General features: G+C 42.6%; 1 protein-coding gene across 1 annotated transcript in view; it reads left to right on the forward strand.

Moving 5' to 3' along the window:
* Window positions 1-17,478, forward strand: part of CHRNA7 (cholinergic receptor nicotinic alpha 7 subunit) — a 112,072-nt gene that overhangs the window by 58,884 nt on the left and 35,710 nt on the right. Inside the window, exon 4 of the mRNA XM_042940474.1 lies at window positions 2,893-3,002. Coding sequence (XP_042796408.1) covers window positions 2,893-3,002 — 110 coding nt within the window. The remainder of the gene's footprint in view (window positions 1-2,892; window positions 3,003-17,478) is intronic.

Here is a 17,478-nt window from a genome sequence, read left to right on the forward strand (position 1 = left end):
AATTTTGGGCCCATGTTTTTGTTGTTGTTGTTTGTTTGTTTGTTTTTAATGTTTATTTATTTTTGAGAGAGATGGGCGAGGGAGAGCGTGAGCTGGGGAGGGACAGAGAGAGAGGGAGACAGAGGATCCGAAACAATCTCTACACTGACAACAGAAGGCCTGATGTGAGGCTTGAACTCCTGAACCCTGAGATCATGACCTTAGCAGAAGTCCGACACTTGACCGACTGAGCCACCCAGGTGCCCTGGGTTGTTTGTTTTTCACAATCTTCTTGAGGGGTGCCTGGGTGGCTCAGTCGGTTAAGTGTCCGACTTCAGCTCAGGTCATGATCTCGCGGTTCGTGAGTTCAAGCCCTGCATCAGGCTCTGTGCTGATGGCTCAGAGCCTGGAGCCTGTTTCAGATTCTGTGTCTCCCTCTCTCTCTGACCCTCCCCCGTTCATGCTCTGTCTCTCTCTGTCTCAAAAATAAATAAACGTTAAAAAAAAATTGAACAATCTGCTTGAGCTCACACAGCTGGTCTCTGCCACAGCCTTGGTGTAAACCCAGATGTGCCTGAGTTCCACAGCTCTCTGCAGCCCCCCTTTTCTTTCCTGAGGGTGGGGGAGACCCAGGTTGGCTTTTGAGTGAGCAGATGGGGGGCTCCTTCAGAGAGGATGAACAGCCCCTAACTGCCAGTGCAGAGAGATTGGGTTGGAAGAAACATCAATGGTAGAGCCTACTGATCACTCTTCTTGAAGTCAAATAATGCAGTTCTGAGTCCTGACCCAGTGTCTGACTGAAAGGATGTTGCTTCTCTGTGCCCCGGTCTCCTCTTATAAATAGGAATAGTAATCATGCTGGCATCCCTGGATCATGGCAAGCAAGGTGTACATGTGACTCTGAACAAACCAAATGGTCAGGATATATACTCATGGGACACATGCAGCTAAGATGATGGGTTGGGTTGAGGAGATGTGAAATTGCTGGGGAAGTATTGTGCAGCTCACACGTGCCATCTGAAGAGGTTGCGGTTTGACCAACCAAGGGTTTCTACTTCCCTGCTTTTCCTCCCTGCTCTGCCCATCATTTCAGCAGGTGGGGGAGATGGGCATTTGCCTGCCATGCCCACCTTCGCTCTGGGAGCCCTATGACCATGATTAGCATGGTGGCAATAGTGACAGTGACAGGCATCCCAGGGTGAGATATGAGATCCTGGTAAGGAAGGCACAGGTGTTGAGTGTGGAAGGGCTTATCCCCCTGACAAGGGAGAGAAAAGAAGGGAGCACTGGGCAAATGGTACAGAGACAGAGCAGGCTGGAGCAAACACAGTTTGGTTCATGCCTAGGCATTCCTGCAAACCAGCTTCAACAAGACTGGCCCTTCTGGGCACTGTCCTTCTCCTCCCCTTGTGTATCCTTCCTGCTCTTCTCCCCTCCTCCCTTCCCCTCTACTAACTACCCACATCAATTAGAAACATCAGTAGGGTGGCTCTATCCTAAATGTTCCAAGTGATTTTTCACCACATTATACATTGACGGATCTTCATTCTCAGAGGCCCATGGCTATAAAGTCACATTACTCACCTGGCTATTCCCTCTCATCTGACTTCATATGGTCCCAGAACTGGAACAGCCTTTTTGGATGCTTGCCTGTCCTCTCCAGAGGATGGTGGGATCTCTGGGACGTGCTCTGTGATCCACAACCCCTTGGCTACAATTCCCAAATCTCAATAGCTTTGAAAATTAAAGGGTTTTTGTCCCCCTTGATGTTGTTTTTGTAACTTTGCATCAAACTCACTGAGTCTAAAATCAAACCGAAATAGATGTGCAGTGGAGGCATTTATTTTTCTTACTTAGTATCAGTATGCACGTTTTGCTGCAGAAATAATGATATGTTTGATTATGGGGAGTTGCCTAGATCCCAGCTGGAAGTGTTGCATCACATACCTTTCTAAATCTGAGGTCTGAGCTCCAGATCATGGGTGGCCCCAGGGAGACTGGGTACAGGATGGGGCCTTTACTGGGGGTCTGCCCTGATTATGGCACATTTGTAGGAGGTGCTGAGTCCAAACCCTGCAACCCTGGCTTGGTGGAGCTGTTTGTATAGCAGCTGTAGGTGGGATCTTACCCGAGCAGTCTTTACAGAGCTAGTGGACCCTAGGTAGGGCTGAGCTATGTGGTCCTTGGACAAGGGACCCCAGGCATGGGCCTTCCTCTGGCAAAGGTCACTCAAGAACCAATTTTGGACCTGACGTCAAGCAGATGCACCTGTGTTGGTGTGTTTATGACTATTTCCTGAGTCCCCATCTTCACCCTTGTCCTGATTCAGTGTTTTACCACCAAGGCCATGTGTTTGCATTTTGGGGTTGTGGCATCAGAAGCACTGTTCCTGCATGAAAATAAGAACTCCAGTCCAAAAACACATCCTCCTTAGAAGCTTCTGAGAGGTTCCCCAGCAGCTGCAAAAAGTTGTTTCATGGAAATAAATATTCTTAATTTTTCTAGCTTAGTTCATATTCCAATTGAAATAAGTGAATTTATTTTTCCAAAGTGTCCTTTCAGTGGAGAACTTTGAAAGCAAAACAGTTACTCATTTGGCTAGGAAAAAAACCCATCTGCTGTGGGAGGGGAAGCCTTCGGGGCATGCAGTGGACTGGAATTAACTTTAATGCTACTGTTTGAATGTGGTCATGGTGACAGCAGGATCTTAAATGTGATTTTTATGCTGTTCATGGTCATTTTGCAAGAGATTACTTAATTCTCAGTTTCCTTATATTTTATAGATAACAATTCAATTATGTAAATAGTATCTGGAACTCTTTTTGGCTTTGAATGTATCTAATAATCCCTTATAAGAAATATTAGTAGGCAAGGAAGCAAAGTGCTGCTAATGTCATTGTCTGTGTGTGTTAGTCTTGGACAGATCACTATTTACAATGGAATATGTCAGAATATCCGGGGGTGAAGACTGTTCGTTTCCCAGATGGCCTGATTTGGAAGCCAGACATTCTTCTCTATAACAGGTAAGCACACTGGACAAAAGGAGAAATGATTTTAGTTTTGCATATATATAACAACCAAGCATATTTGAATATTTCATCGAAATGCCAGACCCATGATCTGTAATTTGGGACCATTGCTGCCCATGATGCTTTGTAAATGGCCAGGCCTTTGAGAAACATTCTGTCCCCCTCTCCCATGTTCTCTGCCTTGGCATGAAGACTTGCATTACCCAGCACTCTGCCTGAGCACATGTCTATAGGGCTGTGCATTATAGGTACATATATACTTTTGTGCATATTGGCACTGAGGCATTTTTTACATGTGGAATTACCTTTACACCTGAATGGCAGCAATTATGGTCACAGCATAAGTTGCTGGCCCTTGACATGCATGACTGGAGTCCACTGTTTGGACCCAGGTCCTCATCTGATGTATTCCCATTGTGCATTGGGAGAGTCCTGCTGCCTATAGCTGAGTGCATGAAGACCATCACCTCTAGCTGTGCTCAGAAGCTTGTGATGCAGGTGGAGTACTTGATAGAAGAAAGACAGATAATAGTCATATTCTAATATGGATTAGGAACAGGAATCCTGCTCCTGAGGTCAAGAAATGAGGGATTCATTGTGAACCAGGACAGTCTGATTTGTAAACCAGATGCCTAAAAGGTATTCAGGCAAGGTAAATTTCTAGAAGCACTAAATCTTTTTCTGCTAAGCTACATAATCAAAATAAGGGGATCCAGAACATCTCTTCCCAGTAAGGTTTAGAATGTGATAACAAGCTTAATATTAAAGAAAGATAACTTCCTAATTACAACTGCTGCATTTGGTCCTACCGGGAAGAGAAGGAAGTCCCATGCCTTCCTGACTTAGAAAACAGTGTGACCATTGGCTACTGTCCTTGGTTGTCACCAGCTGATGTGTTTGTCCTACACTGACTGCTTCTAGGAGGCTGGGTGATTTCATTTCTTGTGTCAACTTTTAATTCTGTCTTTCCTGCTGGCAGTTACATTTCATTTGAATAATTGGGCTTGTTTCTAGAAGAATAGTATTCCCTTCTGATTTGCTGCCACTCTTCAGTTTCTTAAATTAGTTCAGACACCTGAGCTCTGAAACATGTCTAAAGTTAGAGTAAGTGGTCCCCAATGGAGTAGGTGAAGCACATGGAACCCCATGGCTCATCTTTGGATCATTAGTTTCCCAGCCACTGACATCAAAAGACCACAGAAATACATTTTATTTTGGAGGCTGGAAATACAAGATTAAGGTGTCTGCAGGTTTTGTTTCTTCTGAGTCTCCTCTCTTACAACTTGTAGATGTCCATCTTCTCTCTGTGTCTTCACATGGCCTTCCCTCTGCACATGTCTGTGTTCTCTGATCTACTCTTGTGCCAACTACCATCACATTGGATTAGGGACCACTATAACAACCTCATTTTAACTTAGCTACCTCTTTAAAACCTCCAAATACACTCACATACTGTGGAACTTCAACATACGAACTAGGACTTCAGCATGTGAATTTGGCGGGAGTGGGGGGGTGGGGAACACAATTCAGCCCATAACAGGGGCATTGCAGTTGACTTCTTAAGGACAAAGAGTCAGCATTGGAGAAGTCTGGGTATAAATTGTAGCTGTAATATTTAGTATGTTATAAACATTAAGTCTCAGATTCCTCCTTTGAAAAATGGGGGAGATGCCAGCTTCAGAGTTTGGAAGGGATAACTCTGCGGATGCACCTAGCATGCTTAGTGTGGTACTTGGCAAAGATTGAATGCTCAGTGATGGTGGTTGTGCATTTATAGACATGGTGATGAGGATTTCTGCTCAGAGTAATTCAAAAAGAAATGTCAATAATGTTTTTACATTGTGCCTAATTTAGTTCTTTTTCATTTGAAATCAAGAATAGATATTACAATGTGGTAGAAACTTCATGAGGTTATAGAGGTGCTTCTTATCACTTATATGTAGCACCTCAAAACCTAATAAATAAAATGTTTGATGCTTTTAATGTTCTGGCTAAGGAAGAGTTACCATGTATTCTATGCAAACTGAATTTCAAGGAGCAAAGATGCAGTCTCCACCTGCTGTCACCAGGGAGCGGGATCTCAGAAATAATGGTACCCACCCCCCCACACACACATCTGACCCAGCTGATGGTCCCAGAGCCCCTTTCCTCTCATGTTTCCCCTTGAGCTCTAAATAACTATTTTTCTCTTTCCTCTTTTCCTCATCTCCCCATTGACCACATCCACCAGCTTCTATCATGGAATCTGTACAGGCTGCCTCCTCTTCTGCTTTAGTTTTTCTGAAAAATGGGATATAGAACTTCCTTTCTGAAATAACTGTTAAATATATGGCTTGCATGTCCACACAGACATGATGTAGGATAAGCAGGTTACAGAATACATGTAAGCCAGTCATAGACACAGTGTCAGTTATTTTTTGCTGTTTGAGAGACTATCCTGAACTTAGTGTCTTAAAAAAAAATGTATGCATATGACTTCTCACCACACTGTGGGCTGACTGACCCATGTGGTGGCCTGTCTGTTTAAGTCAGTTGTTGGCAAAAAGCAGGGGGCTGAGGCTCTGATGGGCTGGAATGTGGAGAGCCACACCCCCCAGCCATTGGTGGGAGCACAGCTGGGACAGTTACCTGTGCCACCTTAGCTTCCTCCATGAGCCTTTTCCACAGGATGCAGGCAACCCCCAGTGTGTGGCAAGAAGTGTTCAGAGAGGAAGGAAGTGGCAGCCACCAGGCTCCTTATGAACTGAGCATACGAATCCTAGAACAGCCCCTTCACTGCACTCTGTTGGACAGAGTAGGCAGGAGCTCAGCCTTGATCAGGGAAGCAGAAGTCAGCCTCACGTTTCTAGGGCACACAGGTTGGGGGGGAGGAAGGAAGATGAAGGTGTGCTCTATGGAAGGGAAGAGGTGAAACAGGAAGGCCAGATTAGAGTTGAGGGGGGAATGAAGGACCAAAACAAACATTTGTAATGAAGGAGCACTCAGTTAAGTGCATGCTGGAGGGACTGGTAGGAAGGAGACGGAGGGTAGGTAGGCAAGCAGACAGAGTTTCCAAACACAGAGTGATCTCCTTATCCCTTGCCTCTATTCGCTGGCTTCCCTCTACTGTCTGGACACAAGTCATGTGGCCTGGCTGGCAGGGATGAGTGGTCCAGCCCACCCCTGCAGCTGCCTCTTACACCTCCTGCTTCCTGGCTAGATGTTTGTCTTTCAACTCCTTGGTGTGTCTGGACTCTTTTTCACTACAGGACATTTCTGTGAGCTCCCCTCTTGGTGTGGAATGCTTACCCTTCTTTCATCCCTCAGACCTCAGCTTGACTCCCTGTTCCACTGAGTCCCTGTTGTGTCTTTTTGCCATGCCTTACAGAAAAGGCATTCCTGTCCCCTGTGGCACATGGGCTCTGCCACCCCCCTGGGGGTCTAGAGAGTGCTTAATAAATATATGTGCACAGACAGGATGGAAGGAGGAAGCAGGGATGCAGGAATTAAGAGAAAGGGGGAAGGGCATGGGTCTCTGTGACATGAGCACTGCTAAGAACAACAAGAGAAGGAAGGAAGGAAATCATATTGGCAAGCTGGAAAATATGAACCTGGGCCTGAGCCAAAAAATTGACAGAGAAAGTAGCAAAAACAGGCTTGAATTTAATAGGATCCTGACCTTCTGATATTCTGTTATTGGAGATTTTGAGAGATGTTGAGCTTAATACTTTCTGCCAGCTTCCAGGCACTCCAAATAGTATGTTCTCTCAGTAGGCTTGTGTGATGGTTCATTAAATTGTTGTGTTTGCAGGGGGAGCTTTTCCTTAAGGAGGGGAGCATGCCATCATTCTGCATAAGCCATGATTTTGAAGGGAGCATTGATTCAGGTTAGGGGAAGCATCACAAACACGTCCATCACGTTTCTTGCTCTATTCTGGTTTGATATTGGAGTCCAAGCTTGAGCCACTAATGGTTTTGGGGATATAATACATTTTTCTGTGCTTTGAAGAGGTTGGGTCATTGCAAAGCAGCCATCTCGGCATCATTTCTGGGATGGGCTGCTTTATTTCCCTGATGGATGGTGAACAAGTTACAGTGCTGCCAGCCAGCTGGCCGGGTTGCTCTGAGGAGAGGACAGGCGCTGATAAAAGCATCCCTGCCGGATGCTGATCCCAGTACTTTCTTGGTTGCTTTATTCTGCTTTACTTTAAGCCTGCAGTTCAAGGATTTTTCTGAACATAGTCTTGCTCAAAGTGAGTAGCAGTTGTGGATAGCTTTTCATGATTTTCCCATTTGGACGGAATGAAAGGCCTCACTCTTATCAGCAGTCAGCTTGCAGAAGAAAGCCTGAACTGCAGTGACACCTTGGCCACCCCTGCCTGCCCTGTGAAACTGCAGGCAGCTACCTCAGCCTCTCTGGTCTTCTCCATTCTTAAGCTGCTCAGTCAGAAAATCCCGTAATAATAGTGGAATCTTTGTTGATGAGTGTATTTGAAGATGTTTTTGTTGGCTCTGTATTGGTAGGACATGAGGTATCAACCACCCCTTTCTTATAGCCTGTGCAAAGCTGCATTTGCACATCTGCAGACTCATGTTTGCCTCTGAGATTAGAGTCCTCTGGCTGTAACCCTCTTTCTGTCACAGATTCCCATGACCCTGTGGCTGACAGCAGAGCCTGGAGAGGGGGTGATGTATCCAGGACACACCTGGGTGGAACGTGGTGATCCAGCCGATAAGGGTTAATGATTGTGTGCTGATCAGTGACTCACTGATTTGGTTCACCCAGAAGTCAGCCTACAACAAGTACTTCAGCATATGGTTTATGGATTTTATTTTTTATTTTAGAGAGAGAGAGAGCACTGTGAGTGCTGGAGGGGCAGAGAAAGAGAGAGAGAGAGAACCCCAAGCAGGTTCCACGCTGTCAGCACAGAGCCCGATGAGGGGCTTGATCTGGTTCACCCAGAAGTCAGTCTACAACAAGTACTTCAGCATATGGTTTATGGATTTTATTTTTTATTTTAGAGAGAGAGAGAGAGAGAGCACTGTGAGTGCTGGAGGGGCAGAGAAAGAGAGGGAGAGAGAACCCCAAGCAGGTTCCACGCTGTCAGCACAGAGCCCGATGCAGGGCTTGAACTCACAAATGATGAGATCATGACTTGAGCTGATACCAAGAGTCTGATGCTTAACTGAGCCACCCAGGTGCCTCTCAGCGCATGGTTTATTTGGGACAGGAAGTGACTCAGAGAAGGGAGGGAAGATAGTATATGCATTAAAAATGCGCTAAAAAGCAAGCTGCTGCTCTGGGCAGTGGGGACCCATTCCTGCTGGAGACCTCTGTGGTGTTTGTCTGTCAATTGCCTTCTGTCATAGATTGACAGTTGCTTCCAGGAATGGCAGCTCCCTGACACCGGCTCTGCTTGCCTGCCCCGTGCATGGACCGAATGTGTGCTGGTGGCCAGAACCTCAAGCCTCAAGCTGGGCTGCTGATGGTTGGAAAAGGCAGCTGTCAGGGCCTTGGGTCTGATAAGGACAGCTGTTGACGTGGTTAGCTACAGCACACATGGGTTTCACACTCAAGTTTCAGTTGTTGTCACCTTTGCCTGATTGAAGTTCCAATCCTGACTCCTGATGGGGAGGACAGCAATGAAGTGAGTAGGAAGGAGAACATCATAAGGACTTAGGGGGTTTCTCAGCCAAAGCAGAGAGGAGACAGACAGGTAGCAAAGATAATGGAGAAGAGCCGGGACCTGCATCCTTGTGAGTGGCTGTAGCCGTATTGTGGGCTTCATGTCTTATCATGGTATCACATCAGTCCACATAAAGAATGGGATCTTAGGGAGCAAGTCTCTTATTCAATTTAATGCCTCTTGAAGAAGGTTAACCAGTTGGTGTTCAAGGGCCCAAAGTTCAATCATGTCTGGGCTGGGGCTGGGGATGGGAACAGGAGGCCATTACCAAAAGAATATGAGCTCTTGGATGTGGCATGAATCTTCAGTTAAGCAAAGATAATTTTGCAGCTTTGGACCTCCCAGAGAATGAGGTTTTATGATGTGCTGTTATAGCATGATATGCATTATCAAATATTCAGACCTAATCTGGAGGGAGGCTGTTTCTAACAAGGTGTGGTGGGAAAAGAGTGGAGCAGTTACCTGTTTTTAAGTAGTGAGTGGAAGCGGCCAACCTACGTGTGCATCTCCAAAATCATCCTCTGAACTGTCTGTCCAACCCTCCCCTTTCTCACCCCTGCCCCTTTGATGTTTGTTTTTAATTTGTTCATTCACTGAACCAATATTTAGTGAAGGCTTATGTGCTGTTATCACACACTGTCCTAGGATCTGAGGACACAGAAGTGACCAAGCCAGACAAAAATCCCTGTGCTGTAGACAAATAGAAGAGGGGAGCACACATGCCAGATATCTGGGGCTCCAAGAAAAAGAAAGCATGGAGAGCATGTAGGGAGTGGTAGAGCCTAGGGTAGGAAGTGAGCCCAACAGAAGAGCCAGAAGGAGGTGGAGGAACAAGTCATAGAGCATCAACGAGGTAAACGTTCTTGATGGAAAGAATAACAAGGGCACAGGCCTTTCAGGGAAGGTTGTGAAAAGGCTTGAAATGTGAGAACAAAACAGACAAGAGAAAGATGACCCAGTAGCCTATGGCATGTTATGTGTGGTTTCACACACCTTCCAGGTTATCAGAAACTATCTCGGACTATGTCATGGTCTTTGAACTACTTTCCAACTCTGTAAGTTCTAGGAAACCAATAGTAATGCAAAGGGCTCCAGTCCATAGAGAAGCAAATGGATTTTGTTTGGTGGACTGATTCCTGTTAACATATCTCATCCATGTTTTGGTTGCCTTTGTATGTGTCAGCTTTTTGGATGCTTCTTGGAATTGGTTTTTGACACCTTGCTTGTTCCCTCATTAACTAATGACTTAAAAAACTTTGACACATGTTCATTTTATATTTGTGCGTCATGCTTTTATCTTTGAAACAAATTGATCTTTTTTGACCACCCTGAGATGGAAACATGCCATCTGGGTCTGCCGAGGAACACAAGGGGGTGATGTGGCTGGAGTGCGAGGGTGGAGAAGGTTAGAGAAACAACAGGGTGTGGCCCAAGTGTTGGAGGTCTTGGCTTTTACTATGAATGACATGAGAGAGGCTCTCATCCTTTGGTAGAATTCCATTTCTTTTTTTGCTCTGAATAATTGTCAAAATACTTATTCATATTCTTCATCTGACTTCTTCTTCTGCTATCAACTGATTCACATTCCATGGTTATTTTGTTCAGAAGTTATCTGTTCTTCTCTGCTTGTACACTTCTCCAAGATGATGGTGGTAGATGTGTTTTGTTTTTGTTATTTCCTCTAGCTTCTTGGAAACGTTGATGGAGGGTGGGCACACGAACACATGTCGTCATTCAGCCACTGTCAGCCCAGATACTTGTCTGCCCCAGGCTGACTCAGGGCCCAGCCTGTCTGCACTGGACAGCATGGACTGTCCCTAGTGAACCTTTAGCACCTCTGCCTGGTTCCACTCTTTCTGCAAAGGGCTGGATGGCTCCAGAGTCCGTCTTTACATCCACATTTCTCAGGGCTGGAAACTGGTGCTCAGAGAGGTCCAGCCACTTGCCCAAGGTCACCCAGCAGGGTGTGCCTGACTCCAGAGTCTCATGTCCCTAGGCTGGCCTGACTGTGGTCATACTTTTTAGAGCTCTTTTATTTTTCTGTAACTTAGAAAAAGCAAAATAATTCCTCTCTCACTCCCTCTGAGTTGACTCTGCTTTTAGACCTTCTCTGGGCATCTCTTTTGTCTTTCATTCTGGAAAGGTGAGTCTGTCTCTTCCCGGTTTCAGAGCATCTGACATCCAACTTTTCTTTCACCAAATCCTTTGCCAGCCAGAGTGGGATGACAAAATGCAAACCACTGTGCAAGGGTTTGAGCAGAATTTCAAACAGAGGGCCAGGTGCTGCAGCAAGCAGAGTTTTCTACGGACGGCTTTGCATCCAGATGGCCCAGGCAAACTGTCTTTCTGCCTATGGCATGGGGCCAGTCCACTGAGTGCCCGCTCCCTCCCTGCACCCTGAGGGCCTTGTGAGACTGATTGAGTCCAAGAGCGTGGCTTTTGGAGATGAGCTTATTGATCTTAGTGGCATCGGACACAGAGCCAACATGATTGTAAGGGTCTGTGTAATAAATATGTGAGACAGGAATTCAATGGAAAGTTCAGTCATCATCATGAGCTGCCTGAGAGAGGACTGGACAGGTAGCACAGTGGTGGGGGCCAAGATCAACCCTTGCCTGCACTTCTCAGACTGCTGTGGGGGTCCCTGCAAATTTCCACTGCCCACCCAGGGCTGTATTCAAAGCCACCTGCATGGAGGAGCACATAGGAGTTTGTTATTCACAGGAAGAGATGCAAGAAAGAGAAACTGGCTCTCCCCAGCAAGCCCTGGGAGACTGACCTACAGAATGCACTGCCCCAGCAGAACATGCCCCATGGAGAGTATGAAAGCCTGGAGAAATGGGTACTTTAACTTGCAGGGCAGTGCCACAGGTGTGATGTGGTTGATGCTGTCAGTTCAGCTCAGGAGAATTTTCTGAGGACCTACTATGTGTGAGATGCTGTGCTTCTAAGAGGACACATATTCAGTGTCCTGGAGGCACTTGTAATCATTAAAAAATCACTTTACCCTGGGTGGCCTCATATGATTTGATTTGATGGCTGGGAATTAAGATCCCCAGTTCATCTGTTTCTGAGACTAAATGACCTGCACGCAGAACCACAGCCTTGACTCCAGGCCTTTTCACTTTTCCCAGTGCTTAACGCCTTCTTCGTGGATATTGACGAAGGCTCAGAAGATCATTTTACAGGGGAGAAATGATGTGTGTCAGTGATCTGGCATCTTAGAAAGATCTGGAAGAGGGAGATCCTCATCCAGAAGGCAGAGGGGAGTAGTTGTTTATGGGATGGTGGCCGGGACTGTCTTCCTGAGACAGTCATGGGTTTTTAGTCTGCTGTCCTGGCACAGCTGTGAATAGTGCTTCTTTAACTTCTAAGAGTGACTCAGTTTAGACAATAATATATGTGGTATCCTCATTTTGGGACAGTGGCTATCTAGAGAGAACAGTTAGATTAAGACATGGGTGCCAAGAGAGGGCATTTTCGTGAGAAAAAAATGAAGTTAGGCCATAACACATACCTCTTTAAAAGAAGTGGTGGGGAAGAATCCTACAAGAGATCAAATGTTGCAGATATGTGCTTTGAATGCAAGGAAGGGGATGAAGAATAGGATAAGGTCAGGATGAACTATAATCAGGAATTCAGTTCAGTCTGGCCAGGCTTCTCTTCAGGGGCTGTCCCTACCTGGGCCACTGTGTGCCATGGGGACTTGGTGTTTCTAAGTAGCATGCCACATGGAAAAATCAGGTTTAACATTCTCCTCCCTCCCTGCTGGCTAGTGATCTCTGTCAGAGAGACCATGTGCTGTACGCATGCTTTATCCCCCCAAGTTAGTGTGGCAAATAGCACATGGAGAACATCAAATTACAGTGAACAGGTACACTATTGGGGACATTACCTGGGTCCCCAGTAGGGAATTTCTGGAGGTTAGAACTCGGGTAATAGCGCTAGGAACTTACACTGGATTGATTATTCTTCCCAACACCAAGTACATACATACATTACACATACATATATACATACATACATACATACATACATACATACATTCTGGTTGTTTGGGGTGGGAATGTTGGGTATGAGTCATTAAGATATACATGGATTTTGGCCTGAGAAACAAATTAGCCTAGAGATTATCATTCTTCTTTGTCCTTCACTTTCCATACCAAAATTTCATGAAGGATTATTCAATGATAATTGCTTAAGTTGTCTTTTAGTATGGTTCATGGTCTTTTATTTAAAACAAATTTTGCATTCTTAGTGAATGAAATCTATTTCGTTATTTTATTTATGTATCCTCTATGGCTTTGGGATCCCATACTAGAAGATTATATATGCATCCATTTAATACTTCAAAAAGTTTATATGAAACTAAACTACTAAGGTAAACCAAAGAGGTTCCTTTGTATTTTGTGGGTTTTTTTTCTTTAAATTTTCATAAATGGTATGAGGTAAGAGTCTCCCTTTATTTCACTTTCAAGACTAGGAAATGATTGAACATGATTTAATGAGCATTTCATCTTTTCCTCAGTGAATTAAAATAGGATGGTTGTATTTGTCTCTTCATGTGCCAATAGCATACTGAATACTAAGCAGGGTAAACAAAAAAGAAACATATATCTTGAATATCACACTGAAATTTAAAAACATTGAGGATGAGAGAAAAATCAAAGCTCTCAAAGTGAAAAATCATTGTAACAAGAAACAAATTTGCCCAAGTTAATAGAGCATTACTTTCTAGTATTAGAGAGAAATTCTTTTCAAAAGAAAATGTTTTACTGAACTGAACTACCCAGGCAAAAACTAACGTAGTTTCAAATTTGTGAATACTTGAGTGATTTACATACTCAAGGATATACTTAGCAAAATGGGATGAAACCCAAAAAAAGGAGCGAGCATGGAACATATTCATGAATTGTTATCAAGGAAAACACTAAAAGTCATAGTTAAGTTTAAATATTTGATAATATGTTTAAATAAAATAATAACTAAGAGGTTTGGGTCAGTAGGAGATTGAGATACAGAGGAGTGTGGCATGGAAATTTGCTGTTCTGTGGTTTGTGTATGGTAAAGATACCCCTGTTAAATGTACAAAATGGCAAAAAAAAAAGTACAATTTATGTGTTGCATATTTGAGTAGATATATTAGAGAAGAACTGGTATTATAACTTCCAAACCACTAGACATAAAACAAATAATGAGAAGAAATTGACTAGTACACCAAAATTCAGGAATAGAAAAATAAGAAATAATATAAGAAAGTATGGTAAAATGACAATAGAAAAGCAGAAATAAGTTAATGTAGTCACTAATCACAAAAATGCAAATAGTTTTAAATCCCATAACAATCCCTAAAGTAAAATAGACCCTCTGATTGAGTTGGCATACAGGGGTGCTGGTGTGGCTCAGTCAGTTGAGCATCCAATTCTTGATTTTGACTCAGGTCATGATCCCAGGATCGTAGGATCAAGCCCAGGGTTAGCCTCTGTGCTGAGCTTGAAGCCTGCTTAAGATTCTCTCTCCCTTTCCCTCTGCCCCTCTCCCCCACTCATGCTCTCTCTCTCTCTAAAATAAATAAAATTAAAAAAAGAAAAAAAAACAACAAAAACCCAATGGTGTGCTATATTCAGAAGACAGATTTTAATAAAAATGATCTAGCAGAATTAAAGGGATTGAAAAAGGTTTGTATTAAAAATGCCAAAAAAAGACACCTGATTTAGCAGTGTTCTTATTCAACAAATAAAAAATAAAACATAAAAGGCATGAAAAGAACAACATAACTAAAATTTAAATTAAAAAAAAGGCATGAACAGGGACAAAATTAATCTTTTTATATTGATTAAAGGAAAATTTACTGAGTAAACAAAGTGGTTATGAACAATTACATGGCAAACAATCTAGCTTCAAGATATTTGCAACTAATACTGATAAAATATATAGGAGAAATGGAGAAAACCAGAATTTTAGGAAATAAGTATGGTTAATAGGATTAAATAAAATAATTGATAAGACTGAACCAAGAAATAGATTTGTACCCAATAAACAAAAAATATTAAAAAAAAATTTTTACCTTTATTTATTTTGGGAGAGAGACAGAGTGTGAGCAGGGGAGGAGCTGAGGGGAGGGAGACACAGAATCAGAAGCAGGCTCCAGGCCCTGAGCTGTCAGCACAGATCCCAATGCGGGGCTCGAACTCACAAACCATGAGATCATGACCTGAGCCGAAGTCAGACGCCTAACCGACTGAGCCACCCAGGCGCCCCTAAACAAAAATCATTTTTAAATACCCTTGAAATATTTATAAAAATTATTTTTGAGTTATAAATAATATCTAGTGTATATTCTAAAACAGATCTCCTACAGCTCATATTCTCTGATCAAATGCCATAAAAGTAGAAATAACAACAAGGGGATTATGATATAGTATTATTTTTGTATATGTATCTATAATTTGTACCTAATTTTTTTAAAGAAACTCTCAGATTAGTCTCAGTATATAGAACCTTTCAAGAAATATCTTTTAAGGAATGAATGATAATGAGAGCAAACATAGCAAGACCAGGGAGATATGTAAAAGTAATGCCTACAAAATAGGAAACAAGGAAGTTTGAAATTTGGTTAATAAGCCTGTACCTCAAAAAGTTAGAAAATGCATACCAAAAAACCTGAAGAAAGCAGAAGGAGGGAATTAATGAAGAGATAAGCAGAAAAAAAATTTAAAGACACAAAACAAACACACATTTAGAAACAAGAAAGTCAGAACTAAAATCTAGTTCTTTAAAAACATAAAAAAACCTAAATGACTAAATGAAAGAACACACACACACACACACACACACACAGAATATCTCATTTAAATGGGTGATTTTCTAGGGGAATACAAATTACTGAGTATACCTAAAAGGTAGAAAATCAGAATAGATTTAAAAATACATTTTAAAAATGTAAAAGATAGGCAAATATTTACATTTTAAAAAATACATTTTTATATTTGAATTTTAAATATTCAAAGAATAGGTAAATCTACATTATATAAATTATTCTAGAACATGGATAAAAGATGGAAAATTTATACCACTGTTATAAATTAACATGGCAAAGACATCTCAATAGAAGAGAACTATCAACAAATCTTGCATGTGAATATGGAATGCAGATATTCTAAATGAAACACTAGCAGATAAAATCAAGCAGTGCATTAAGTGAAAAAGACCAAATAAATTTTATCCCAGGTATGCAAAGATGGATTAACGTGATAGGCTTGCTAATGGAATTCACTACATATCCATGTTAAACAAGGAAACAAAGAAAAAAATCTCAACTGACAGAAAAATATATTAAGTTCAGCTAAATTCTTGATCCAAACACATTATAAACTAAGACTAGAAGAAAACTTTTATAATTGGATAAATATTATCCACAAGAAAACTCCAACAAACATAAAGTTAACTGTTGAAAAGTTAGACAGATCCACATTCTAGTCAGAGATAAAGCAAAGATGCCAGATATTCCTGCTGCCAGCGGTCTGTTGGAAGGCCCTAGCCAGAGCAAATTAAAAATAAGAGATCTAGATATTACAGAGCAAGACATAACACTGTCATTGCTACTAGTTGGTTATTTGTGTAAATATAGAATTAGCTGACAAACTTTGAGCTAATAAGAGAATTCAACAAGGAAGAGAGATAGCAGCTGAGTTACATATCAGCAGATAGTAAAAAGACCTCATTTACAATAGTAAAGATAACTGTGAGATACTGAGGGAAAAAACCTGGTACAAATGTGCCATACCATTGTGAGGAAAACTATAAAATTCACCAAAGCATCTCAAAGAGAGTGAAATGGCATGTGTGTTCTTCCCAACCCTCTTTCCAACGTGGCCACCCAGACATTGAAAGCAGGATGCAGTAGCAGGACTGCTATGGAAGGTTCCTAGGTCAGGCTCTAGAACCATGTCTGCAGTCTTTTTGCACCCGGTCAAAGGGTCCATGATGAAACAGTAGATTAGCTTTGAAACTTCTCAGATTGTTCAGTGGTTCCTTTGGTGGCCCTCTGAATCCTAAGAGCATTCTACATTCTGCTGCCCACTTTGACTCTTCTGTTTTGATTCTCTGACTTCTGCTCTGACTTAAGAAGCTCCTTGAGTACTTGTTAACAATGGAGACATCATCTCTACCTCCTCAGGGTCAAATATAGCAATGTGAAGTACAGCTCAAGAATCTGCCACATATGGTCCCCAAGCCAAACTTTGGAAGACCCTGCCTGCTGAGCACTAATACCAGCTTGCATTCCTTTAATTAGATGGAAGCCAGCAGGGATTTGGTGGCTGGAAGTTATGAATTTCAGCCCATACACTAACCTCAATTTTATTCTTGTCTCCCTATTGCTGTTGAGAAAAAGACCAACTGAATGGTAAATTGTGCTCATGCCATTGGAGACTATGGCAAAAGAACCAATGAGAACTTGATTTTAACCATCTGAATGTTTCTTTCTGGTACTTACTTACTTAGTGCTTCTTATTTTTCCCAGGGATGCATTAATGCTAGACAATTTTAGTGACTCATTACAGGATTCCTTACTCATTTTTGTAATCAACAGGTAAGATGTGTTATGATTATAACATAGTCCTTTGATGTTCTTGGTAAGCAGAACATAGTGTGGATTCCATTTTATGGTCTTCCAGATGGTTCCTCTAAAAAGTTTACTGAAGGGACTCCTGGGTGGCTCAGTCAGTTGAGCATCCAACTCTTGATTTTGGCTCAGGTCATGACTCCAGGGTCATGGGATTGAGTCCATGTCCAAGCCCAGC

The sequence above is a fragment of the Panthera leo genome, chromosome B3 (genome assembly GCF_018350215.1).
Source record: "Panthera leo isolate Ple1 chromosome B3, P.leo_Ple1_pat1.1, whole genome shotgun sequence".
Lineage (NCBI taxonomy): Eukaryota > Metazoa > Chordata > Mammalia > Carnivora > Felidae > Panthera > Panthera leo.